General features: G+C 39.9%; 6 protein-coding genes across 13 annotated transcripts in view; 4 read left to right on the top strand and 2 right to left on the bottom strand.

Annotated features, from left to right (window-relative positions):
• The first annotated feature begins 160 nt into the window (after positions 1–160).
• On the top strand, positions 161–9,631 carry LOC135160694 (ubiquitin conjugation factor E4 A). 3 transcript variants are annotated; one of them, XM_064117522.1, is made up of 3 exons: positions 161–333; positions 4,582–7,696; positions 7,916–9,631. In XM_064117522.1, the coding sequence occupies exons 2-3, from the start codon at positions 4,632–4,634 to the stop codon at positions 7,965–7,967; spliced, it is 3,117 nt and encodes a 1,038-aa protein (XP_063973592.1). In that variant the 5' UTR covers positions 161–333; positions 4,582–4,631; the 3' UTR covers positions 7,968–9,631. The 3 variants fall into 3 exon arrangements, with proteins under 3 accessions (XP_063973592.1, XP_063973591.1, XP_063973593.1); XM_064117521.1 differs by lacking the exon at positions 161–333 and adding an exon at positions 3,796–3,944; XM_064117523.1 differs by lacking the exon at positions 161–333 and adding an exon at positions 3,981–4,422.
• LOC135160718 (phosphoserine phosphatase) lies at positions 8,407–13,717 on the bottom strand. The gene is made up of 7 exons (XM_064117582.1): positions 13,350–13,717; positions 12,754–13,068; positions 11,091–12,031; positions 10,536–10,670; positions 10,225–10,370; positions 9,280–9,441; positions 8,407–9,114 (listed from the first exon to the last, which is right to left on the bottom strand). Exons 3-7 carry the CDS (start codon positions 11,360–11,362, stop codon positions 9,023–9,025), a joined length of 807 nt encoding a protein of 268 aa, XP_063973652.1. The 5' UTR covers positions 11,363–12,031; positions 12,754–13,068; positions 13,350–13,717; the 3' UTR covers positions 8,407–9,022.
• A 68-nt stretch (positions 13,718–13,785) lies between these two features.
• On the top strand, positions 13,786–18,621 carry Bre1. 5 transcript variants are annotated; one of them, XM_064117525.1, is made up of 7 exons: positions 13,786–14,014; positions 14,085–14,266; positions 14,422–16,118; positions 16,255–16,408; positions 16,541–16,669; positions 17,239–17,641; positions 17,765–18,621. In XM_064117525.1, exons 2-7 carry the CDS (start codon positions 14,117–14,119, stop codon positions 18,139–18,141), a joined length of 2,910 nt encoding a protein of 969 aa, XP_063973595.1. In that variant the 5' UTR covers positions 13,786–14,014; positions 14,085–14,116; the 3' UTR covers positions 18,142–18,621. The 5 variants fall into 5 exon arrangements, with proteins under 5 accessions (XP_063973595.1, XP_063973594.1, XP_063973597.1 ...); XM_064117524.1 differs by having other exon boundaries at positions 14,096–14,266; XM_064117527.1 differs by having other exon boundaries at positions 14,096–14,266; positions 17,257–17,641.
• A 1-nt stretch (position 18,622) lies between these two features.
• On the bottom strand, positions 18,623–21,365 carry LOC135160697 (pre-rRNA-processing protein TSR1 homolog). The gene is made up of 2 exons (XM_064117529.1): positions 21,136–21,365; positions 18,623–20,982 (listed from the first exon to the last, which is right to left on the bottom strand). Exons 1-2 carry the CDS (start codon positions 21,242–21,244, stop codon positions 18,737–18,739), a joined length of 2,355 nt encoding a protein of 784 aa, XP_063973599.1. The 5' UTR covers positions 21,245–21,365; the 3' UTR covers positions 18,623–18,736.
• Positions 21,366–21,436: 71 nt separating this feature from the next.
• On the top strand, positions 21,437–24,133 carry LOC135159950 (U4/U6 small nuclear ribonucleoprotein Prp31). 2 transcript variants are annotated; one of them, XR_010298481.1, is made up of 5 exons: positions 21,437–21,649; positions 21,763–22,493; positions 22,758–23,048; positions 23,162–23,596; positions 23,993–24,133. XR_010298481.1 is itself a non-coding variant. In XM_064116026.1 (4 exons), exons 1-4 carry the CDS (start codon positions 21,532–21,534, stop codon positions 23,489–23,491), a joined length of 1,470 nt encoding a protein of 489 aa, XP_063972096.1. In that variant the 5' UTR covers positions 21,437–21,531; the 3' UTR covers positions 23,492–23,677. The 2 variants fall into 2 exon arrangements, 1 of the variants encoding a protein (XP_063972096.1); XM_064116026.1 differs by lacking the exon at positions 23,993–24,133 and having other exon boundaries at positions 23,162–23,677.
• LOC135159944 (cerebellar degeneration-related protein 2) overlaps positions 24,064–26,195 on the top strand; it is a 37,375-nt gene continuing 35,243 nt past the window's right edge. Inside the window, exons 1-2 of the mRNA XM_064116019.1 lie at positions 24,064–24,204; positions 24,437–24,605. Coding sequence (XP_063972089.1) covers positions 24,533–24,605 — 73 coding nt within the window. The 5' untranslated portion in view covers positions 24,064–24,204; positions 24,437–24,532. The remainder of the gene's footprint in view (positions 24,205–24,436; positions 24,606–26,195) is intronic.

Below are 26,195 nucleotides of genomic sequence, written 5' to 3' on the forward strand. Positions count from 1 at the left end.
TGTATGATAAGGGCATCTAGTTTTATCAGTTGTCTCTCAGTTTGTCCAGTTAAAGTCAATGATACAAAGATCGAGAGAATTGAATAGCCCGCGGAAAGTGGCGCTGTGCGTTCATACGCCGTGCGATCGAGTGTTGTCGGTTTGACGAAATGCGTCGAAGTATAACGGTAGCCGTCATAATCAGTTCAAAAGCTGGCGTTGAAGGATCGTAAGACTTTTCGGGCAATTCTGGGCACCGCATGATCCTTTGTCTTCATCTTCATCATCGGATTACTGACTTTTATCATTTATCAACACTGAATGTGGAGTTTCAACGACTAAAAGAATATTTGAGTGAGTTTTTATCCCAGTTATTTATTAATGTCGTTGATTCTATGATGGAAACCGCGCATACAAAGGAAACAATAATTCCCATCAACTTTGGAATTTTTTTGGTTTTTCTGATGGAATAACTGAATCTTTGCAGGAGCCCAACTATTGAATTCATCCCAATGACTAACAATTGAAGATTTTCTGTCGCTGAATGAGAATATTTATTTAATTTATTGTGACGTTCGTTAAAGTGGAGGATCTTGAGTGCCTAACAACAAAGTGTGAATTTTGTAAAGGCATAAATGTAAATTATGAATATTTCCATTTGTTACTTTTTCTCGCAATAACGGAAATTAGGCTTGTCGTTTGTTTACGTTTCGACTCCCTTTTGTCTGTGCGCCTAGAGGTCGACGAGGTGTTTAGATTTGTAAGCCTTGCGACAGAGCACAACAAGATGGACTCATTAGTCGCCCTTTCATTCCCATTGGTTCTCATTCAACGCATTAAAAAAACTATATATAGGTCGTGGAAATTGTTGATCTGAGAATTGTCCACTTATCGCTAATTACCGCATTAATTTCATTAATGTGTAATTTGCCGTTCCTTACTTGTGGCTATCATTTCAGTTGACCGACCTTTCGGTGGAAATTTTTCCTAGATTATTTGACAATTTCACTAATTAGTTCCGCTGGAATCGCGTCGTCCTGACATTTTGGTAGAAATCGATTTTTCTAATTTAAGTATCGACCGAAGGATAGTGGCTTCGGCACAACAATTTTCCGAAATCACTGAAGAAAAAAAAATATTTCTGAGAAGGAAATTATTTGTTTTCTTACTAAATGAAAGTGCCAGAATTGCGATGTTGTCGGAAACCCTCTAATCGCGCTCACAGACTATAGAGGAAGTTCGGCAACATTTTTGTTGTAAATGACACGAGCGGTTGATCCCCGCGGAGGTGACCAAAGCCGAGGGTAATCGATCGAGGGTCAGTACTTGGCGAACATTTCACATGTTTGCATCTCTTTCCCATAGTGAACTATGTCGTCGATACAAAGAGGATCACGACGGCCTCGACATGGTATGCGTGAGGGTTCTGACACCAGGAGAAGAACATTTTCTGAAACGTCCCATGATTCATCCTCGGACACGACAAACGATACAAATCCAGATACTCTACCACCGCAGTGGTTTGTTTCATACATGGAAACAGTAAGTATCCTGTAAATTTGGTGAACAATCTGTCTCCGAATAAATAATTATTACCTTTACCATTTCATCAATAAATTTTCATTTGCTTGTCCTACAGTTCAAAGAAGAGATAATTGCTGATGTGATGAAAGCTTTGGACGGAAGTCTAGCCATTGAAGAGCAACATCAGCGTTACAGGAAGGCTTACTTCATGCTCAAGACTCGTCTTTACGCTCTGGAAAGTCGGATGGAGCTGCGAAATTCCGCTCAGCAGCATTCAGAGGCTGCAGATCCTCCATTATCGAACGGTGTCACTCGTCTCCAGCATCATCAGCACAAGGCACAAAGAAGATCCCAAGTCGTTCGTAAAAACAGTCAAAATCCTTCCTCTTCCACCTCCACCAGCTCTGGAGTAGATGCCACTCAAGCCGCGCGAGCTCCAGCGAAGCCCCTTAGAGTGAAGGGCGCAGTAAAGACACCAGGGAATAAACGAGAGGATGTTCAGGGCACAGCTCAGGAGAACAATAGGAACATCCCTAGCGCGAAGAAGGATTCAAAAGAAATTCCGAAGAGACCATCCACTGGGTTTCAGGAGACACCTGACAATCGCTTAACCACAACCACTGGTTTCCCACGTTATGTCCCACAACCCCACATCCTCTCCAGGTCAATTAGAGGCATTCTGAATCAAGTGACTGCATCAAACTTTCAAAATCTCGTGGAACAAATAAAGGGATTGAATTTCCACACGGGAGATGATGCGGCAGACGTCATAAATCAGTTCTTCGAGAAGGCTTTCGATGACCCCACGTTTTCAAGGGCCTACGCATTTCTCTGCAAGCAATTTCTTGTGAATCAGCCTAAAATTATCTACCTTCGTTCACTTATTATTTCCAAATGTGAATTAGAGTTTGATCGCTGCAAGGCTGCGAACAGCCTCAGAGCGCAGAAGCTCGAGGAGCTGACAGGGGCCACCGATTCAGTCTCGAAGTCACTCCTGGCAGAAGAGTTCCGACAGTTGAACGAGGAGAACCCCAAAGAGTTCTTGGGAAAGATTCTGTTCATTGGAGAGCTTTACAACGAGGATCTACTCTCCAATCACTTCCTCCACAAGGTCATTCAATATCTGCTGGTGGACTTCAACGAGACTCACCTGGAGTACTTATGTTATCTATTGAAACTCTGTGGCAAGAATTTTGCATTCAGAGACGATGGTCATTCGACTTATTACGAGAAATTATCAGGGATATCTCTGCAGAGGGGATTAAGCAGCAACATTAAGTTCATGATTGACGAGCTCATATATGCGAGGTCCCAAGAGTGGAAGCAGAGGAGAGATGATCTTGAGGAAGAGCATTTAATGGATGTCTTTAGTTTTTCGAAGACTCTGGATCTCTATTGTGCAGGTCAAACTGATGACAATAATTTCATGACGGAGTTCTACAACGATATTCAGCCTCACTTTACTCTCTTCGAGTCAACAAATTTCACCAGGGAAATCCTAAACTCTCTTATTGAGAGGGGTAAATGGAGAAAGCAGTATTTCGAAGTGTTCGTCAAAGTCAGGGGAAATAAAATTGTTGAGTGGGTTGGGGGAGAGCATGTATTCTTGGCTATCGTGTTGAGGCAGTTGAAGATGTTCTTCATGGCCTTTGAACGGATATTCGTGCATATCCCTGAGGTCTGGGAATGTATGACTGTTTTCCTAGAAAAGTTCGTTATAGCATGGCAAGTGAAGTTTGGCCCTACGAGAATTCTGGACATACTGCAGCACCTAAACAACAAAGAGACGAGGAGGAACTTTGCTAAGGATCTGATAAAGAAATTGAAGGAAAATATGAAGGAAGAGCTGGCACCGTGGATGAACAGAGAGGAAGTAACCTTCCTCCACTTTTTAGGCTCCGAGTACAAACCCCAGCAGAAAGAGTAGCAAAAGGGTGCAGGACGAGTCAGTGGGTGAAATCAGCATTTTATGAGGCATTCAACGTTTTGTTCGACTTGATAATTGACATCCAAAATTCATTTCTTCTGTTTTTATTTTTTTTCTAAATGTGAAATATGTTGACACCACATTAACTTTTTCCATATTAATGTACTTTTATTATTAGTAAGTACAATCATTTGTAATTAAAATTGATGTAAATTGATAACAGTAAATAAATGAAAGTTTGTTATCTTTTGGATATTGCGTTTTTGCTTGTGTTCGGATAAGAATCACAAAACCGTTTAAAGAAACCGTCTCTTTGTTTCTTTCGAGCGTCCCGCCTTCCATTAATTCTTCCATTTTGTTTCTTCCCCCACTCATTGCTAAAATCTTTCCCCAACCTTCCGAATCATCCAGATCCATCTGAACCTCAAAACTACTGCCAAATAACAATGATTCGTCAATCGTGAGCCAAAATTAATGGAAAATTAAACTCATTACCACCTCCGAGAGTTCTCAGGTGAGTTCAGTTTCTTAATTCTGAGTCTCTCAACCTCGGGTGGTCCTTGACATCTTGACGAAAGCTCAAAAACTAATAAAACATGAAAATTAACCTGACTACGTGTCACAAGTCACGATAAACTTGGAATTTGCGTAAAAAATGTAGGGAATATATGCAGTAGAGTGATAAAGGAAAATTTAACCTTCTATTGGTTTTGAGGGTAAATGCTCTTTGTAGCATTTGATTCACATTAATTCAGGTGATTTTGACAACTGCGAAAATACATTATCATCTCCAGACACCTTTTTAAAGTGACTTCTTCGACAAGAAGAAAATTGGAATGAGTCAAAGTGTTTCTAGGCTGATCAGCACTCCAATCGACAATTGGGGCTTTGTATCTTTTTATTATCATTACAAATTAGAAACTCTCTATATTTAAGATGATTTGCGATTTGTATGGAGCATTCAGCGACTTTTTTCAGGGGGAAAATATTACGTGAGTATTACGTGTGACTGAATTTTGACTGACGTTTTCATATCTAAAAAAATGGCCTATCCACCATTTTGGACGTCATGCCCTATAGAAAATACAGTTCCCAATATTTTAAATCTTTTCAATGATTTATCCAGTGATACATTTTCTCCTTCGTTACAGATTTATTTCATCACCTCCTAGATGGCAAGGTAACACCCCCATTCTAAACAATGGCTGAGAACGTAAACAACAACCCCTTCGCCGGCCTCTTCTCCAATTCTACCGAAACAGAATCCTTCTCTCAATCTCAAAATTCCTCGCATTCCCGTTCCTCATCATTTTCAAATGGCCTAGACCCTCCTACAGTCTCTCCCCCTTGCACCTCCCCAGCCCTTGACAAGCACATTCAATCCATCTTTGGACTTTTATTAATCCAGAAAACCCCCCAAATTAATTCCCGACTTATCTCAATCGACGCGGAAACGGTAGAAGATGGACTCTTCGAACGTCTAACCTTTCCAGACATCAGATCGAAACTCACTCCAATCTCGGACATAAAGGGAGCCACGGTAGACCCTCACTATGTTCAGTCAGAGATAATTCCTTATCTGTTTGAGTGCTGGAATCGACTCCAGAGGCTAAAACATCAGGAAAATTCCGACGTAGAGCTCAATGATGTCATTATTCTAGAAAACGTCGTTCTGAGGTCAGTGGGGACTGCCCTAGAGGCTCCAGAAATTTTTCAGGAACAGGATATTCGCCGACAGTATCTGCAGCTCTTCGTGGACTCGGCTGAGACAACAAATGTGGCTGCATTCACCGAGAATGTTGTTAAGGTGATTGGAATTGATGAGGAGAGTGATGCTCAGGCTCTTCTTGGAGCCTTTGGACCAATGTTGAATATTATTTATAAGGAAGCAGCTGATTCAAATCTTCTGGTCTTCAGGCAGTACTGGTTCGATGTTCTCCAGGTATTCTCCAATATTGAATCCCTCGCTAAGTTATTAATTCACCATTGCACACCAATTGCCGATCACGGCTCTGCCTTTTCTGACACAATCTTCGGGGCTCTGCTGTCTCTGAGCTGTTTACCAAAGAGCTACGGAGGTCCCTATGATTTCTTTGATAAACCACTGACGCAACAGTCGAGAACAATTGAGGGAAATATCTGGACTGCCTTAGATGCTCTCAGCAAGAATCTTCATAAGATTTTTCATTCGTTGCTCAAGTGCTCAGCGGAGACGAGGCACTTGACTCTAAAGTGGATTGCCAGGTGCCTCAAGGCGAATGCTGCTAGGGGCAAGCTCTGGAATACTCAGGGCAACGTTGGGCCAGCTCTCACAGCTTCTGATGGATTCATGCTGAATTTGGGAAATGTTTTGCTGCGACTCTGTCAACCCTTTTGCTTGAAATATGACGACCCGAAAATCTTAAAGATTGACCCCACCTACTGTGCAGCTGAGCCTCTAGACGAGGAAGACTCAAGGACTCGAGGGATCCACATGAAAGGAATGAGCAAAGAGACCTGCCTTATTCCCGTATCAGAAAACGAAACTAGGCCAGTAGCAAAGACTTTCACCTTCGTCACAGAGTGTTTCTTCCTCACTCATCGGGTCTTGGACCTGGGTTACAGAGTGGTTCTGGAGAAACTCATGAAAACAACCCAAGACCTCAGCAGGATTCAACGAGTCTATACCGACGCTCAGGCCGGAGGATCCTCAGAAGTCTTTGACGTTATTACTCAACGAATGGAGATGGAGATGACCAAATATCTGTCATTGAGAGCTAGTCTACTCACTCCAGAGATGCTGGAGCTCCTTGCCAAGTTCCATGCTGCCACTGCTCACTGGGTCATGCAAGTCACCTCAAATCTAGCCCTGGATGAAAACGGGGAAGTCTTTGCGCCGATGAAGCCTGTGAATATCACATTTCCACTGCCTGAGACTGTTCCAGACACTCTCAAATGTATTCCTGAATTTGTGGTGGAAAATACGGTGGGATTCGTGTGCTTCTTGAGGAGATTGAACCCAAATACCTTTGAGGAATATGGCAAGGATTTCTTGGATCCAATTCTGACGGAAATCATTGGGCTGATGGACTCCCCGAAGAGGCTTTATAATCCTCATGTACGGGCACATTTGGCTGAGGGACTGGAGGCACTTCTGCCGATCCAAGATGACAGCAACAATCATCTGCAGGCGACACTCGGTACATTCCATAGGGAACAACTGTTCCTTAAACATCCACATAGGAACGAAATCGTCGGGAATTTACTGCACGTGTTTGTTAGTATAGAAATGACAGGACAGAGTGTCCAATTCGAGCAGAAATTCAACTATCGCAGACCGATGTACATTGCCATGGACTACCTATGGAAAATAAGAGAGCATAGAAGCAATTTCCAGAAATTGGCTATCGAAGCTGAGAACAATATGGAAGCAGTTCAGCCTCCACTTTTTCTCAGGTTTATTAATTTATTGATGAATGATGCTGTTTTCCTCTTGGATGAGGCACTAAGTAACATGGCGCAGTTGAAAACTATGTTGGCTGCGAGGGAGAATGGAGATTGGGATAAATTGCCGCAACATGAGAGAGATCAGCAAGTTGGGTATCTTCAGCACATTGGCATGATAGCACGATTCGATAATATTCTGGGAAGGGAAACCATTTCTACACTCAAAATGCTCACTTCTGAGATAAAGTCTATCTTCTGTCACAGTACTCTGGTGGACAGAATTGCCTCTATGCTAAATTATTTACTGCTGCAACTGGTGGGACCTAACAAGAGGAATTGGAAAGTAAAAGACCAAAAGGAGTATGAGTTTAATCCTGCAAACTTAGTACTAAACATTTGCGAAATTTATATCAATTTGGGGGAGAATGCTAACTTCACACTCGCTGTTTCACAAGATGGAAGATCCTACCGCCCCGATTTATTCGAGTTAGCTGATAACGTGCTGGTTCGTATTGGTGCAGTGGGGATTCTGAGTGACCTTGCAAATTTCTCAAAACGCGTGGCAGAAGCAGCCCATATAAAACGAGAAGAGGACGAGATACTGACGGACGCACCAGACGAATTTTTGGACCCAATTATGTCTACCCTAATGACCGATCCAGTGATTCTACCTTCTTCAAAGATGTCGGTGGACCGTCAAACAATAGCCAGGCATTTGTTGAGCGATCAAACTGATCCATTTAATCGATCACCACTGACCATGGACCTCGTGAAATCCGACACAGATCTTAAAAATAAAATAGAAGAGTGGATTGCATCGAAAAAACAATCCAGATCGTCGTAAGTTCCTTTCTAGTGTACAAAAATAACTAAAAGGCATCAGTAAATGGTTTTCTAAGAGGGAATTGATTTTTTAAATCGCAGCAAGAACGAAAAGACGTTCAAATGTGCCATTGAAAATTATGAAACCTAAAAAAAAAGGCACACTCATGAATTTACATTGTTTAATTCATCTTATTGGTTTTTACTATGTTTTAACGAATCTTTTTATTATTCAAGACATTTGGAGATGTATAGATACCCAAAAATTATTGATTGCGGGATTTTTTGAGTGGCACAATTGAGAAAACAAGCATTGTCGATGCTGCTGTCATGAGTCGTCATTGGAATTATACGAAAATTATTTAAGATCTCTTCAAATTTATGAAACTACATGAAACAAATATCAATAAAAAGCTACGGAGTGAAGCAACTGATTTTTATGTGTAAGAAACATTTGAAAGAATTTTTTCGCGATATTTTTGAAAAAGAAAGGGAGAAGATATGCCATTGAGAAAACAAAAAATCCGAAAATTGTTTTTAACTATAGAAAAGTAGAATTGAGTAAAAGAATATTTTAGTGGATCAATTTTATTGTTATGATATCCGAGTAAATTATATATTTAACAAATTAGCCTTCATTCCAAAAACATTCCGAAAGTCGGAGGGTTGCCCACATTAATTGCTTGTAATTTCTCGGTGGCACAGTTATTCGAAAGAAGAAACACCAATTTTGTCATGATTGACGGTGTAGTTGAAAGATTTTTTTATTTCATCAATCTCAAGTAGCAATTAGTTATTCCAACGGGTCATAAAAGTTGCTTTCACTTTTACATGGAACAATTTCAAAACCTCCAATTATACATTCAGCCTCTTGACAATTTATCGACATGCAATAGACATAATGAACGTTCTGTAAATTTATCAAACCTATGATGATATAATGTATATGTACAGTAAAAATTGATTTAAAAATCGTTTCGTTTCGCAATTTTATAATTGTGATATATTAATATTAATTATGCAAGATTTGTGTATCATAAAAATATGTTATAAATCTTTTTAAGTAAAGAAGATGATTCGCTCAAAGAAAAAACCAATCCAAAGTTTTTCATCTTCTTTCTCTTTATCTAAATTAATTGATTGAAAAAAAAATTACTTTTCATTGTTCTAGAGATAAACTTAAAATATTTAATATTAATCCACGATATCTTGCGTCACCTGTTGACCGTCAGGAATGATAAGATCAATATCTTGTCGTTTTCGAGTACAAACAAAATTTAATTTGTTTTTAATACTTAAATGAAAGAATTATCGAGGTTCTTGCGAACCCCGATTAAATGGGGGTTAATCCAGGGCATCTATCAGCTCCTGGAAGTCTTCGACGAACCACAGGGAATTTGTTTTCACACTCTCCCTGACGACGTTACCACCAAATCCTGTTTTTCAGTGATAAAAATAAGATTTTTCAATTTCCTGTTTTTCGATGTGAATTAGAATTGGAAAGATATCACAGAATGTCTGCAATATTTTTCCCAAATGGTAGTGATACAAAAATCTCAAGTATTTTTCTCATGTAAAATTTAAAAAGTATAGAAATTCACCAATGAACGCTGTGGCTGGTGGACATGCTTCCATGTCCGTGGCGCCATCACCAACGTGAACAATTGTGTTAAATCCATGTTTGTCTTGTAGTCGTTTGATCACAATAGCTTTTCCACCACTCCGCGATGTCGGTTCATTCTCGTCAAATCCTGCATATTCTCCTGGTGAAAAGAAATGACAAATTTTGAAGGACTTCGAATAAAAAGCAGAAAAACTTTTCGCTCCAATAAAATACTGGGAATTATTAAATTAATGAACTGTTCACTATTTTTATTGAAGTTTTGTCAGTTCGATGTACGACATTCATATGTCCCATCGATTTCCAAATAAAACAATCTGTCATGCTAATAATTATCGAGTTCAGGAAGAATTTCTTGACACGACCCTCCTACCGCTCTCCCCCAAAATAATATGCTTGAAACCTCCTGGTTTATCTTGTGGGTCTAATAATTATCATAACCGGAAAATTCCTCGATGTCTCAACGAATGGGGAAGGTCAAGAGACTCAATTCCTAGACACTATCCATCGTAAGTTTCTCCGGATGAATTGATCACGTCTATATCTTAGTTACGAGTTATCAAGTGATAAATAGCGAACTCGATTATGGAAAATACTTGCGTTTCTTATCGGAGCGCACGTGGGCTAAAATTGTTAAGAGATTGCGCCAAACTGTGACCCCCAAATTTCTGGGAATCACCGGATTTTTGAATCAAGGATTCTCGTAGTGACTAAGTGAAAAAAAAATTATCTTAATTAACGTAACCCACTTATCGGTTACATAAAATGGGGAATACCAGATTATTTAGCGTGAATCCAATGCTCAAACACTGCGCTTTATTCCATTACTTTTCATCGAAACTTGAATTGATATTCCTACAATTTTTCAATTCCAATTTGGAATACTCAAAGTACAGCATAAAAATAACTACTAGAAATTACTCACCATTAAAATAGAATTTAAGTCTATTTGCGTATATGTGATCCTGAGATATATTTAATCGTTTGGCAACCGGTGATATAAGGCAGCGAAAGCCACCGGAAACTAGGTAAACTTCTTTTTTTTTTGCCTGAAGTGCATCTATGAGCTCTCTGCAATTAACAAGTAATTAGAAGTGAAAATTACAATTCCACCCATTTCATACTCAATTTGAAACGTGATATTCAATTGAAAGCTGCACGAACCCTCCACTTGATACAGTTTCAATTGTCAACAGTTTACTTGTTATTAAGCCGAAGGGGAGGATATAAACATACTTTATTCCAGGAGTCAGCGTAGGTGGATGTGTCTTGATAAACTCCTTGATCTGTTCCGAACTTGGTTTGATTAAGTTCAATCTCACGGTTAACGATTGTTGAAACGTCATATTTCCCTGCATTGCTCTTTTCGTTCTGTAAAAAAAAATATCATTGGTTTCGAGTTAAAGGCAGAAACGAATAATCGCTCGACAATGATGAGATCACAAAATTGTTTATGAAAAATGTTTTCCTCGAGATAAAAAGCAGTTGCAATGAGAAGACAATTTCAATGCCATCGAATTAATTACACTCCACATTGGAAACGTCGTAAGACCCCAGCAAATATATTTACAGCGTTCAAAAATGTCCACAATTAATCGATTGATTTCCTGGGATCCAGATAACACCCGAGAGATCTCTAACTGTTCTCCATTGACATAAGTGCACGCCATACGGTCTTTCCACTCTCTAAACCCATTATATCCAATTGGATGCCCCATTGGCATACAAAAAATTGCGGAGAGAAACGAGAAAAAGTAGGATTAAATAATAATGTTCAAAGTTTCTACTTACAGTTCACTGACTTCCTTTCCCTTTCCACAAAAATTAGCGAGCTCATCAATGCCCTCTTCTTGAATGACAGTCGAGTCAACGTCAAACGTAACGACGTCTGCATTTTTCCAGGCAAACTTGACGTGCTCCAGTTTATTCATAATTGAACTATTTTTACTGCTATAATTACGCTGATAGTCGAAAATGTGAGGTGAATGAAACGATCGCGTTGACGTCTGCAGTTGAACTGCTGTAAAAATTCTATTGCCGGTTGTAAAATAGCGCAAAGCCATCGTGCTACTGCTACCCAGGAGTGGGGTAGCTGTCGATTTCCCCTTCCACAACTCTAGATTGATCACATTATTTTTATGTCTCGCTTCAAATAACTCGGGCAAACTCAATACCTCAAAAATAATAGAAAAAAAATGTGCAATTTCTCAAATGGAAATTGCAAATGTCAGCACTAACACAGAGTCTATTTGTTGTTCCCGATTAAGCTATTGAATTAACTTTTATTAAGTAATAATCGGTATGAATGTCCCCCTCATTGGACATCAATCCCGACTTAAGTCAGTATTGCAGTATCACTTGTGACAGCACCAAACACGTGCTCTTGCAAAATAACGATAACTTTTGGTATTTTTTCAGCTGCTGATTTATTTACTTTCGTATATTTCCTCATGACTTTTCTACTCCATGTATGGAACATTGGAAAGTCGCTTTTTTCGCTAAATTCAATGCAATTTTTAACTGCCAATCACAAGGCACTTGGATTGTCCTTCAATGTTGCGCAATCATGATGAGTGAGTTGATCATTATCCGATGGTTGATTGTGATCACCTTCGTCATGAATTTCGATCGTCTTTTTGATTTTATATGAACGGAAAAGCTCGATAGAAAAGAGTCTAGGAGAATAATTTACATTGTCCTACATCTGCTGACTCCAATTACTTTCCTTTAAACTGAAAAAATGTAAATATGGTTTTATCGGTCTTAAACAATTAACTTCTTCAGATATTAATGAACGGAATGAATAAATGTCAAGTAATAACTTTTAATGCGGTTTCTAGTGCTCTATTAAGTCGCAAATGCTAATTTTTATAAGAAAATGTTGCAAAAAATATTCTGGGTAAACTCTCTACAGCGACGAACAACATGTTATGTTGCAGATAATTGTTCATTTGTCTGTAATTTTGTGCGCTGAACTGCAGCCTATTGACAAATAGGAACATAAAAAATTGTTTTACATTCTTTGTGTTTCAATTGTATAGATATGTGCATTTCAACAACATTATCATTACGACGAATAACTTGTAATCACTAACAATCTTCATGTGGGGGCTACGAAACATCGCTCTTATCATTGAATATCCCGATAACAACTATTCCATTCGCTCTCAACTATTTTTAATTTTTATTATTATAAATTCTTACTAATCTTATCGGCTATTGATTCAACTCTTGCGGGGGGTACAGTGATAAAATTGCATCGGATCACTTGACGTATGAGCCAATAAAAACGGCATCTCTCGTGTTTGTTCACTGATTACGTCAGGCCAACATGAGGAAGAGTGGCGAGAGGAGAAAGAGAAAGGATTCGCGACAGAGGATGGAGATACACACGAGCGAAATAATAGATTCAAGGTCGAGGTCTGCCGACAATTCAGGAATATCTTTACGTTACCAATTTTTTAGAGCTCAAATGAAACTAGACGTTAGACACGGTCATTGAACCACTGTCGAGGCATCGAAGCATTACATCAGGCCAGGGATTGTCCACGTTTGTCTGGCATGAGAGCTATTTTATCTATGAGAGAGAAGTTGACAACTGGCAGCAATAGTTTGCCACTCTCGGCCACTGGACGAGATGAGACGAGAATTTTGATAATTGCATCCCGTCTTCAGTGATTCCAGACTCACCCGATGATTGAGGTTTGTTCCGAGAAACAGGTTTTTTTACCACTGTCTCTGTTTTTGGGATGTTCGGAGTATTCCTCACCTATTGAAAGAAATTTTAACAGGTTGTACTACACTATTAGGAGATAACCGATAGTCGGAAGGGACTTTGTTGCTGACTTTTTAACGAATCAAATCATGACATTGCTAGGGATGATTCTTATTTTGATAAGTAAAACAATGAGAGATTTATCTTAATTGAACACTCCATAGAAATGTTCACATGAAAGAGATCGGTCCTATGGAAATGTTGATAAGTCTCGGATCAGTAAATGTAGGAATTGCAACTTCAGTCAATATTGATAAATTGGAGTTAGTCATTACCCAGTATCTGCAAACTCTAATTTTTATGATTGATACAAACGGAGCATTGTATCGGCTCGAATTGGATCAACGAAGTGTTAAAAATATTCTGATGTCTGGCGGCTTTTTTGTTCAACTAGCTCGATCGAGAGGAAGTTTACAAATGAAGAGTCCATCTTCATAATTAATTTGGAAATTTTAGGTTGGAGAAATGTAGTGCTAAAAAAAATTTTGGAGATTTTTTTCCCCTTGATTTTTTGATTCACAACAATTCGATATGCCATAGTTGAGTGTGAGGAGACAATTGTGACTTTTTGTACTGTCTAATAATACTTCAATGCACGAGTGGAATTCCATTAAGACTCAATTCGAAGGATTCAAATCCTTCATAACCAAAACCAAACTATATGCAGCTACTTTCACGCGACTGCCCGCGCGCGATCCGCCTGAACACAGTCAAGAGTCACAACCTCAAAATAAAATTCGTAATGGCGGTCATCGTTCGACAAAAAAGTTTGCTGGTCGCCCAATGCATCACTTTTTATTCTTAAATTTGGAACACTGGTGTTCACAATTCCTGGAAAATAGTTTAATTATCGCTACGCAATGAGACCTTGACAACCTCCCCCATACTACGAAAAAAATCCGCCATTTCATTCCAATTTACTCCCAAATATTTGACACAGGTAAGGCACTTCAGAAAATCATTGATTTCTCTCATCCAGAGGAAAAATAATTTTTTTAATTACTTTTTAGTACTTTTCCAGGTAATTAAAGGAGATTCCAAGATGTCGAAGCGTTCAGCAGATGCAGGGGACAGTAGTTCCCAACCCCCGATAAAGAAAGTCCAGTTTGAACCGATTTTAATCGGTCCGATATCAACATTGGAGGAAATGGACATGAAAGTCCTTCAATTCCAGAATAAAAAGCTTGCTCAGGTAATCAAATCAATCCGTAAATAGATTGGGGAGCACCAGACACAATGGGCGCTTCTTAAAACTTTTTTCTAAGGCTGGCTCTTATGTCAGGTGGTTACGTTCCCTTATCATACTCTGCCCAAAAAATTTTTCTCATGTATTTTACTTATGTACAGAGGTTAGAGCAGAGGCACAGAATGGAGACAGAGCTTAGACAGAGAATTGAACAGCTAGAGAAGAGGCAAACACAGGATGATGCTGTGCTCAATGTAGTCAATCGCTACTGGAATCAATTAAATGAAGACATCCGAGTGCTGTTGCAGAGGTTTGATGCTGAAACTGCTGACGAGTCCGAGAATAAAAACGAGTCAGAAGCCACTACTTCCTTCCTGATGCAGCTCTCCACATGGGACAAGGAAGAGCTAGATGACAAGCTGGCCCATCGGGTACAGGTCTCGAAACGCGCCGTTTCAAAGGTCGTCCAGGCATTTGATCGTCTCTCCCAACGAAACGAGAAGATAACCCTCGCTTTGAAGGGCGAGTACGAGGGTGAGGAAGCTCCAAACATTGACGAGGTAGTTCGCAAGGCCAACAATGAAATACAAACCGAGAACAGAAATCTCCAGGCCATCAACATTCAACTGCACGAAAAATACCACACAATGTCGCTGAAGATGTCTGAACTCCAGGACACAATAACTGGCAAGGACACGTTATCAGCAGAACTTCGTAACCAAGTAGACGATCTCCAGTACGAGCTGAATAAAGTTCGGGCGAGAAATGACAAGCTAGAGCATCACTTGGGTGAGGCAATAGAAAAGCTGAAAGCATTCCAACAAATCCATGGCACTGACGACAAAGGAACCAATAAGCCGAGCACCCTGGTTCCTTCAAGTGTATCTCAGACGAAATTAGAGGATCTCCAACGTGAGCTGGAGGAGACAAGAGAATTAGCTAACAATAGACTTCAGGAATTAGATAAATTACATCAGCAGCACCGAGACGTATTGAAGGAAGTGGAGCGATTGAAGATGGATATTAGACAGCTCCCAGAGTCGGTAATAGTGGAGACAACTGAGTACAAATGCCTCCAGTCCCAGTTTTCAGTGCTGTACAATGAATCAATGCAGCTGAAGACTCAACTGGACGATGCGAGAGCACAATTGCAGACTAGTAAGAATTCCCATTTGAGGCACATTGAGATGATGGAGAGTGAGGAGCTGATGGCACAGAAAAAACTCAGGGGCGAGTGCATTCAACTGGAGGATGTACTGGCCCAGTTGAGGAAGGAGTATGAAATGCTTAGGATTGAATTCGAGCAGAATTTAGCTGCCAACGAACAGACTGGACCTATCAACAGGGAGATGAGGCATCTGATCACCTCTCTGCAGAATCATAATCAACAGCTGAAGGGAGAGGTCCATAGGTACAAGAGGAAGTATAAAGAGGCTTCTGCTGAAATTCCAAAATTAAAAAAAGACGTAGATGAACTGACAACAAAGCTGGGACAGCAGTCATCCCAAGAGAGTAAAGAGGGGAACAATTCTGATGGAAGTTGCAAAGAAGAAGAGACTATGAACTCTATGCCCGGGTCCATGCAAATTAAAGAGGAAGGGACTTCCATAAAACGCGAATTGGGGATTGATGAGGAGGTCGAGGCCATCGAGATAGGTGAAGGTGAAGGGAGTAAAGGGAACAGTGATTCTCACGCATTAACTTCACCGACCCTTAAGAAGGAGAAGGACATTAAGAGGGAGAAGGACATTAAGAAAGAAACCGCTGTGAAAACTGAGCACAGGGATCCAGCGCATAGACTCAAGGATCCTAAAGTAGCTGAATCGGAGATTGTGAGAGACCTCAAGGCTCAGCTTAAGTAAGGAATTTATTTAAACTCTTTCACAGTCGTATATAGCCATTAGGGATAGATTATTATATTTTTTAATATTTATTCAGTGAAATTTCAAAAAATGTTATGTATCTCAAATGTGATTTGTTTTTTATTATTCAAGAAAAACAGTGAACGAAATGAAGGAAATGAAGCTCCTCCTGGACATGTACAAAGGTGTAGGCAAGGAGCAGCGTGACAAAGTTCAACTAATGGCAGCTGAACGAAAAACACGAGCAGAACTTGAAGAACTTCGTCAACAGCTGAAAAAAATCCAGGTGAGCATTAACAACTCAGAAATCCAATGAGAGGAACCACCGGTTTTTCTTTTTTTTGACGAAGCAATTTGTCGTTTTTTTCTTTTACCAAAAACGCTTGTAGAAAATCACATATATACCGAGCATCGAAAGACGTTTGAATTGCAGGAAAACAAGAGGGAGGAGCGCAAGAAACTTGCCGACGAAGATGCACAGATCAAAATCAAGAAGCTGGAGGAACAGACTTACACACTTCAGCGACAGGTTGCTTCACAAAAACAGGTATAAAGTGAAATTTTAATACTATAGAATACCCTTATCATTATAAGGTTTACAAGGTATCCTCAGTGAGGCACAATAGAATTATTTTCGAAAGAGACAAACTATGGAAGATGACGTTGCCAGTAATCGCCATCATACCAATCATTTTTATTCTCCCTTTATTCGATTGGGTTTAATAAAGTCCTAGATGACCCCCTGATCACTATTATAATGCTTGTGACCCTTATTATAACTTTTATTATAATTCTCGTGACTTTCGATCCTCTTTATACATCTCGTGACCTTTATTTTGACTCTTGTAACCCTTAACCAATCCTTTTAATACTTCTTGTGACCTTTAATGTAACCTTCGTAAGCCTTACCGAATGCTTAATGTAATGCTGATCTTTATGGCCGTACAATAATTTCTTTACTATAAAATTGAATTTGAATTCATTTTGCATTAGCAAAATGAATGCAAATATGCATCTGTCTGAATAACGTGTCCTTAAAAAACTAATAAAATAATGCAAACCAGTGTTAAGATAATTTTAATAATTCGAAAAGAACATTTGCTTAACACTGAACAGAATTGCGTTTGGATGCAGGAAGAGGAAGCGTTATTAAACGAAATGGAGGTAACTGGCCAAGCATTTGAAGATATGCAGGAGCAAAACTCTCGCTTGATTCAGCAATTGCGTGAAAAAGATGACGCCAACTTCAAATTAATGACTGAGAGAATAAAAAGTAATCAATTGCATAAATTAGCCAGAGAGGAGAAAGATGTTCTCAAGGAGCAAGTCACGACTTTGACAACGCAAGTCGAGGCGGCCAATGTTGTTGTACGAAAATTGGAAGAGAAGGAGCGACTTTTGCAGAATTCACTAGCCACTGTGGAGAAGGAACTGGCACTTAGGCAACAGGCCATGGAAATGCACAAGAGAAAGGCTATTGAAAGTGCACAGAGCGCTGCTGATTTGAAACTCCATCTCGGTGAGTTTATTTTTAAAATCTATAATTTTTACATCATTTGTTCAAATGATTGTCTCAGAGAATCGAAAAATCGTTCGTGCTTTCAATAACATAACTTACTTAACATTGTTATTCTGTTTGCAGAAAAATATCATTCACAAATGAAAGAGGCGCAGCAGGTAGTGGCCGAGAAGACAAGCTCCTTGGAAGCTGAAGCCTACAAAACCAAGAGACTTCAAGAAGAAATCGCTCAATTACGAAGGAAGGTAGAGAGAATGAAGAAGATCGAATTGGCAGAAACTCTGGACGAAGTTATGGCGGAAGAACTCCGAGAGTACAAAGAAACACTCACCTGTCCCTCGTGCAAAGTCAAACGTAAGGATGCAGTACTCACGAAGTGCTTCCATGTTTTCTGCTGGGATTGTCTTCGTACCCGATATGAAACTCGTCAAAGGAAATGTCCAAAGTGCAACGGTGCATTTGGTGCAAATGATTATCATCGTTTGTATCTCTCAACGTGAAAGAAATATTCTAAATTTAATAAGAAGTAATTTTATCTTCCCAGAGATATTCTCCTCAATCGAAGAAAGGTCCAAAAAGCTTTTGTATAAATGAATTATTTTTCTTTCTCATACGGATGAGAGTTTTAATGTGAAGAATTTTTTTTCCATACTGAACATCGCTTTTTGTGTTTTTTTCCTACAGAAAGTGAAGACGATGAAAGGGATTTGTTTTATGTAAAAAAAAATTTTTATTCATTTTGTTGGAGAAAGAAAGGGAATATTTCACTAAAAATCAATTGACTGTGTGCGTGCATGTGTAGGTTTTTCAATTAAAGTAATTGAGACGAAAAAAATCATGGATCACGTATTTAAAAATCTTGATGAATTGAATTTTTTTATATTTATTCAATAAATATTGTATGAATGCTGAATTTAGCATTTTTAAGATTAAGCCGTATGATAAATAGGTGAATATTAAATGAGAGTTGATACAACAAACTTTTTTGTTTTTTCATTCTTAGAAATAAGTTTTAATGTTACTCTAACATTTTACAAGTTTTACAGTTATTTCCAGGTGTTAAACAATGTGTATAATTTATTCCATCATACTCCGCTAATTGGTTGCCTCGGACGTAATTAAGCAAGGCTCATAGGTCCATTTTGGGAAGACTCTCTTATATAAATTCAACAAAATCGTGTCCTGCGACTTAAGTTGCCCATCGAAAACGCATTTCATGTGGCCATGAGTTCCTAAAGGCTCCTTAATGTGTCCCCTGCGTCCGTACTTCGTCCTCAGTCCAACAGGTTTAAACCAGTTGATATCGTCCCTCTCGAAGAACATAAACCTGACCACAGCGCTTCTCTTGTGCACCTTGAACGGATGCCCGGACAGTACAGCTCTCTTGATGACCAATCGATTGGGCTCAGCATTGAGCACACTGCCCCTCCCAACCACCTCCAGCCTGCCGTCCTTCATCTCCTTGTAACAGATCACTGGACAAGGGGGGAATATTATCGGAGCATACATGCTAGCCACAACCGTGTCCTCAGGTTGCAGAAACCTCACGAATTTGTGCTTGGATCCATTCGTATGTTGACTAAAAATAGGACAAGCACTGAATCGCCTGAATCCACACTGGAATATCAGTGGTTCCTTTGATTTAATGGGTTCTGAGTCACTGATTTCGCTCTTCAGGACAACATTCAGCAGTGACATTTTGATCTCATTTGGTAGAAGACCGAAGACGATCAGTGGACGATCATTCAAAGTGCAGAACGCATCGAAAAGTACACGGGGAACGTCCTTCACGTGCAGAGTGATGTACCATCCAGGTTGCGCACCCTCGGAGTCGCCAGTTTCCTTCAGAATTCTCTTTCTCGTACGGTCGAAGTTCTCGAATTGGAAAATTCTACTGTAGTCGAAGGGGAGATTCTCCTTGGGGTCCCAGGGGCTCGTTCTGAAGGACTCGAGTCCTCGATATTTCTGGAATCTGATGCGCGCGGGGGTTTCCTGTGGAGTGTCCACCTCATCGGGGAACTGAGCGTCTGTTTTGGATTCTCGGAGCTTTTGCATTGCTGTTTTCTCCTCGTAGAAATCCATTTCCTCGTCGTATTTCTGGTGGTCTGGAGGCGCCTCTGACACAGTCATTGTTTCAAATTCATCCTCGTTTAGAGGTTGATCCTCGTCTTCATCGGATTCGGCTTCTGCTATGGACATTTCGTCGTTTGATCCGGTAGAGTCAACATCGGAATCGGGCTCGCCGTCCTCGTCGGGAATCCACGCCGCTTGGTACTCTGATGTGCCCTTCGGCACTCGCTTTACAATTTTCCGTTTTTTCTGATCTTCCAGTGCTTGAGAAAGTTCCTCCTCAGTGGGCCAGGTCTGTTCTGCATCCATCAGATCAGGAATATTCTGGGACTCTAGGGACTCCTGTATCGCAGGGTCTGCCACCTCCAAAACCCTCGTTTCTGCCATCTTAGCGTCTCCCTCGTGCTTCCTGGACTTCTCTAGAGCATAAGGATCATCCGAGGCATCGATCTGAGACATTTGGAAGTCTCCAAAACCTGGAATATGTATCAGGGAATTCACCGACAATGGACGACCTCTCAGATACCCCGAGATCTCCAGAGTTCCCGTATCTTCTCCCGAAGATGAGAATTTGACCTTTTCTGCTATGAGATGAGGTCTTCGGTTCCTGTACGTTACAGTTCTCTGTTTCTGAGCCCCTGCCTTTCGGAGAAGATTCAGGGCATCGACTGGTTTGTCCAGGGGGTGAACTTTATCATCAGGGAGCCATTTTGAAATGATTTCTTGAGCCCTTTGCTTCACATCTTGCCTTTTCTTAATGGGAATAGATTCCAGATCTGTTATTGCCACGATTGTGGTGGGTAAACCCTGAGCTAGACATGCCTCCATTATCTCCTCTCCCCAAGAGTCAATCGTCTCACATTTTTGATTACCACTCCCGTCCAAAGCTACTGAAGAAACGAATAGAATAGTCGTGGAGACTTTGGCCGCATCTAATGTCGCGAATGTATTTCCTATGGGCGGTACCATCAAGGAGAAACGTTGTTTGAATCTCGGGACTGCGATGTGGGTGAGCCCTTGGGGACTCTGAGCCACTTCAGCTGTTTCGTCGGCATCTGTGAGAGTACTGATAAGAGTGTTGGTGTCAAAATCCTCTTGAAGAGGAATGATTGTGATCAAAATTGGTGGAGCACAGGAGCCACCGAGATTTCTCTTGGCAGCCAACACTTCCTCCCTTTTCTTGGCCCTCAGCTGCTGGCACTGATGGCGACGGGCTTCCTTACCCAGTTGTTTTTTTGATCGTTTTGTTAATGTTTTGACACTCACCTTACCTAGATGGCCGGCAGGAACAAGTTCAATCAGAAATATGTACATTTATTTGACGAATTTTAATTTTTCATTTATGATTGTATTGTTAGAGAGATAATAATGAAGGAATACGTTCATTATGTAGCTCGATTGATATGAACTTAACCTAAAAATACCTTTTAGTGCACTGCTGATGGAGCCTTTACTACGATGTCTTCCTGTTTTGTGAGCTTTGTTGGACTGTTTAAATCCTCCAGGTCGATGAACTTCTTGACCCGTTCCCATTTTTCCCACTGAATTATGCGATTCAAGTTCGAATAATTGGAACACAAAAACCACTGGAGAAATCCAAAATATTAATAACAACTTTTTCGACTGCACGTGTTTTGGCTTTGGCCCATATCGCATGAAACGACAGCGCCAATTGTCGCCCTCTCCCCCCCCCTGGTCGTAGGCGGCCATCTTTGTTTACGCTTGTGTTGAAGAAACGATTTGGGACGTTCAGACGTTGTCTTCTCCGTTGTGATTCAATCGTTCATTTTTAGTAACGAAGAGGTAGTTAATTAATAACAATGTCGTTAGCTGACGAATTGTTAGCGGATTTGGAGGAGAATGATGATGCTGATGCATTTATGGATGATCCAGAAGCAGATTTTATTCCACCGAGTATTGTGCAGCCTATGGAAGAAGGTTAGGATCACCCAAGTTTTATTATTTCTCTGTTTATTTATTAGATTGTTCTTTATAAATGTTGTTCGTTGAAGGAAAAAAATGAGAAATTCTATTCTTATATAATCTTCCAGACATCAAAGTCGCATCGATTCGAGAGTTGGCGAAACTCCGGGACTCCCCGGAGCTTCAAAAAATAATGTCAGATATTGAGAAATACTCAAAAATTCCGAGGAATTCAAAAGATATAATGGGTCCCGTGGAATCGGATGCAGAGTATCAATTAATTGTCGAAGCAAACAACATGGCGGTCGGAATAGACGATGAAATAACAACAGTCCATCGTTTCGTCAGAGATAAGTATTCAAAGAGATTTCCTGAGCTGGAATCGTTGGTCGTGGGACCCCTGGACTATGTGATGACAGTCAGAGAATTGGGAAATGATTTGGATCGAGCCAAGAACAATGAGATTCTCCAGCAGTTCCTGACACAGGCGACAATTATGGTTGTTTCTGTGACTGCATCAACGACTCAAGGACAACTTCTCAGTGATGAGGAGAAAGATGCCATTTGTGAGGCCTGCGACATGGCTGTAGAATTGAATAATTGTAAATTGAAAATTTTCGAGTATGTGGAGAGCAGGATGGCATTTATTGCGCCAAATTTGTCGATTATCATTGGTGCTTCCACCGCTGCAAAGATCATGGGAGTCGCTGGAGGACTATCGAAGCTGTCTAGAATGCCTGCTTGCAATGTTCTCGTTCTGGGAAGCCAGAAGACTACACTCTCTGGGTTCTCACAAACTGCAGCTCTACCTCATACGGGATTCATTTATTACTCGGATATTGTTCAGGACACACCACCGGTCAGTTGATGCTCATTATGATATTTCCTCTTTTTATTTATCATTGACAAGTTCTATTCACCACTGATAAGTTCGCAATACTCTTGGAAATGAATTAATTCAAGTAAAAACTATTGTGATTTATTTATTGGATTAGAAAGTTCATTATTTTTCTGTTTTTAATTCCCAATTAGTGGAATTTCTCCTGAAATACCACCGCAGGAGCCTTAGAGAACTCTCTACATTCCCTGTTCAAATGTTGACTCACTTTTTTTCTATGTCCAGGATTTAAGAAGAAAAGCAGCGAGACTCGTTGCTGCAAAGAGCGTGTTAGCAGCTCGAGTGGATGCTTGTCATGAGAGTAGTGATGGTCAGATTGGCCGATCCTTGCGTGAGGAAATAGAAAAGAAATTGGATAAATTTCAAGAACCACCGCCCGTGAAGTTCATCAAACCTCTACCCAAGCCAATTGACCCTGGCAGGAAGAAGAGGGGTGGTAAGAGGGTTCGTAAAATGAAGGAGAGATATGCCATTACGGAATTCAGGAAGCATGCAAATAGGATGAATTTTGCTGATGTGAGTATTCTAAATGTTTTTTTATTTTTTATCCTTCAGTTGTAAACTTTACAGATGGTTTTTAAATTGCAATTATTATTTTTTATAATTTATTGTGAATTTTTTCTCCGTAGATTGAGAGTGATGCATATCAAGAGGATTTAGGTTACACTAGGGGGACAATTGGCAAAGCAGGAACTGGCAGAATTCGGCTACCCCAAATAGACGAGAAAACCAAAGTTCGAATATCAAAGACCCTCCAGAAAAATCTACAGAAACAACAACAATGGGGTGGAAGTACAACGGTCAAGAAACAAGTATCTGGTACAGCTTCTAGTGTCGCCTTCACTCCCTTACAAGGGCTGGAAATCGTAAATCCACAGGCTGCTGAGAAGAAAGTTAACGAGGCCAATGCCAAATACTTTTCCAATACTGCTGGCTTTTTACAAGTCAAAAGAACATAAGACTTATGAATCAAGTCTACAAAATTTGTTGAACTCGATTGAGTTGCTGGAGATGGAGCAGTGGTTCCAGTAATTTCGGTAGATTGATAAGCCAAGTTTTTGAATGTAAGTCTGAGATACCAGCAATTATTTATAGAATTATTTCCAGTTTGCTTAGTAAATTCTATTCTCAGTTTGGTCGTGAAATGAATATTTATTTTTAAAAAAATCCCGTGTTTGATTATACAATTTAGATACCTAGATATCCTTAAATGCCGTCATATCTTAAAATATCTCTTGAACTTCTCCCCTGAAGCCCTCGGCGCCTGCCAGAGTGGCAAAATTCCTAAATTTTCCACCTTGACACAGTCATAAATCCCGTTCCAATCGTCACAAATCTCACCCCGACCTTCAAAGCAGGTCTGACCTTTTGCCGCTCTCTCCCCTCCCACACATGAACTTTAATCGCTCCTTATCATTCATTTGCCAACTCTTTATTAAACTCTGAAGCTTCTCCCACAGTGTCCGAGAATGTGAGAATAAAAACTCTCAAAATTAACGTGGAAAAGGAGATCAGAGACGTGGACACTAGTGTAAACGAGTGGAACTGACGAAAGAATGAGAGCAAGTGCCTTCCTTTCCTCCCGTTTGAAATTGAAAAATAAACATACCACAGTTATATCACGAATACACACGATCGCTCTCGAGAGGTTTAGTTGAAGAATCAACGAAAGGTAGGAAAGAGGTGTTTCGCGTCGTAATGTGTGCAACGGAGACAGGGAGAATGACGGACGTGAGAGTGAACGGGCAATGAAGGAGATGGAAAAATTGTAAATCCAGTGTAATACCCATGTGTTCTCCGATCCTTCACTCTCATTCCATTTTCTGTCTCCAGTCGTACTCTTCACCGGTCACCGTATCGTTCAGTGCCCGTAGAACGCGCGTCATCGTATGTTTACATTCCAGGAGAACGGTTTCGATGGTTCATGGTGGTTGGTTTAGATTTGTGAATGGTTTATCGGATTGCAAGATTTTTTTTCCCTGCCAAAGGATTGAGGGAACATGGCGACATTCAACGAGTTGAATACCGATTGGACAGGACTTGCAAGTGATCCTGAACTTTGGTCGGAGTCCGGTAAGTACTGTAATATTTTTCATTATATCTCCTCTTTGCGCTCCTTTTTGCGGATGAATATTACTTTCGAGGAATTCCAGCCGCTCGGAAATCTGAATTTCCGTCATATTAACGTAATCGGCCGTCAGAAATATTCTCTTCTCAATTTCCTGCCGTAGAAAACTCTTTTTTGTGATAATTGTTGGTGTAGTACTTATTTTGGAATTTTAATCCAAGAATTAAATATTTTCGTTGGATCTAATTGAGCCTCCGGCTTTGGGCAATTGCACCAATGAAGTTTCTCACATGTTCGCATATTATCCTCCGTCTCGACTAACTATATTTTTTAATCATAAAAAATTGAGCACACAATTTGACACCTTCATTTAAAAAAAAAATCCAGAAATATTTCCTTTTCTTCAATTTTTTAATTGCATTTCTCGTGTTTCAAAACCTATGGAATGTGGATACGACCTTCTGGGTCATCACTCCAGTTTTCTTTTTACGGCTTCGTAAGTCATGCAGTTGTGTAACTCAATGAAATGTACAATTTCAAATCGCTAATGAGACGGGAACATGTGAGGTAGAGTTGTAAAATTCCCATTTGCTATTTATCCGAGCCATGTCTGGTGGTTTTCGAGTGCTTCAAGTGTTTGGTAAATACAAGGCGGAATAACGTTCGAACGTCATCAAACAACTTTTTCCCGCCACCCCGGGGGCTATCCAACGTTCCCAATTTCAAGAGACGGGCATTCCATTCTGAGATAATAATATTCCGGGATTTTTATTTTCGCGCTTTTTTGACGGTTCGATCGTTGAATGTATTTTCGGAGGTGAGATCACGATTGACTCTCACAGACTTGAAGAATTTTTTTGGTATAAAAACTGAGGAAAAATGTTTTTTCTCAATTATTAATTACTTGCGAAAATAACATTGAAAACCTACTGATCATTTACGATGATCAATTTCTAATGAATTAATAGAAGAATCTGATAATGCCAATTAGGAAGGCATAGCTCAGACCCAATATTATCATCAGCCAATCGTCATTGCGTTCACAAATAGACTAATGTGGATTAAACGTGAGGTTTCTTTCGATCTAACCGGGATCAACCAATAAACAGTGGAAATAGAGATGATCTAATTATGAAATGTCTTCTAAAGGTCTCACCTGAATCCAATCACGCTTTCTTCACTTGATAAAGTTCATTCGCACGATCTTTCAAACCGTAATGCGTGCATGAGACCAGTGGGAGTGCGAACGAACTCAAAGTAGAACTTTTATTTAATCTCATTGAGTAATACCCTGACTTTAATTCGAAACGAGGATTCAGTAGTCTGGAGGTTAATAATAATAATCATTCTTAATGAGATTCGGAAGTCTAATTAAATTTTTTTTATTAGAGCGTTCGCTGTGCCAAAAAATGTTTTCTAGTATTCAAGTATTTTGACTTTCTTCCAATAAAATAATTTCCTACTATTGAATTCATAGGGAATTACAATAAATTTGAAGGCGGGTTAGCTGTCCCATGATGCTCCTTACCACCAGGATTTCGCCATTTGCATTATGTCAATTCGTTGAATTACAAAATTGAAAGAAAAAAAAAAGA

This window comes from Diachasmimorpha longicaudata, chromosome 3, assembly GCF_034640455.1.
Source record: "Diachasmimorpha longicaudata isolate KC_UGA_2023 chromosome 3, iyDiaLong2, whole genome shotgun sequence".
Classification (NCBI taxonomy): domain Eukaryota; kingdom Metazoa; phylum Arthropoda; class Insecta; order Hymenoptera; family Braconidae; genus Diachasmimorpha; species Diachasmimorpha longicaudata.

Coding starts and splice junctions, on each gene's coding strand:
- LOC135160694 (XM_064117522.1), top strand. CDS start 4,632: ATGGCTGAGAACGTAAACAACAACCCCTTCGCCGGCCTCTTCTCCAAT. Junction 7,697..7,915: donor AAAAAACAATCCAGATCGTC/GTAAGTTCCTTT, acceptor TTATTATTCAAG/ACATTTGGAGATGTATAGAT.
- LOC135160718 (XM_064117582.1), bottom strand. CDS start 11,362: ATGGCTTTGCGCTATTTTACAACCGGCAATAGAATTTTTACAGCAGTT. Junction 10,671..11,090: donor GGAAAGGAAGTCAGTGAACT/GTAAGTAGAAAC, acceptor TTTTTTTTACAG/AACGAAAAGAGCAATGCAGG. Junction 9,442..10,224: donor ACTTAAATTCTATTTTAATG/GTGAGTAATTTC, acceptor TCTTTTCACCAG/GAGAATATGCAGGATTTGAC.
- Bre1 (XM_064117525.1), top strand. CDS start 14,117: ATGTCGAAGCGTTCAGCAGATGCAGGGGACAGTAGTTCCCAACCCCCG. Junction 16,409..16,540: donor AACAGCTGAAAAAAATCCAG/GTGAGCATTAAC, acceptor GAGCATCGAAAG/ACGTTTGAATTGCAGGAAAA. Junction 16,670..17,238: donor AGGTTGCTTCACAAAAACAG/GTATAAAGTGAA, acceptor AACACTGAACAG/AATTGCGTTTGGATGCAGGA.
- LOC135160697 (XM_064117529.1), bottom strand. CDS start 21,244: ATGGGAACGGGTCAAGAAGTTCATCGACCTGGAGGATTTAAACAGTCC. Junction 20,983..21,135: donor CATCAGCAGTGCACTAAAAG/GTATTTTTAGGT, acceptor CCGGCCATCTAG/GTAAGGTGAGTGTCAAAACA.
- LOC135159950 (XM_064116026.1), top strand. CDS start 21,532: ATGTCGTTAGCTGACGAATTGTTAGCGGATTTGGAGGAGAATGATGAT. Junction 21,650..21,762: donor TGTGCAGCCTATGGAAGAAG/GTTAGGATCACC, acceptor ATAATCTTCCAG/ACATCAAAGTCGCATCGATT. Junction 22,494..22,757: donor TTGTTCAGGACACACCACCG/GTCAGTTGATGC, acceptor TTCTATGTCCAG/GATTTAAGAAGAAAAGCAGC.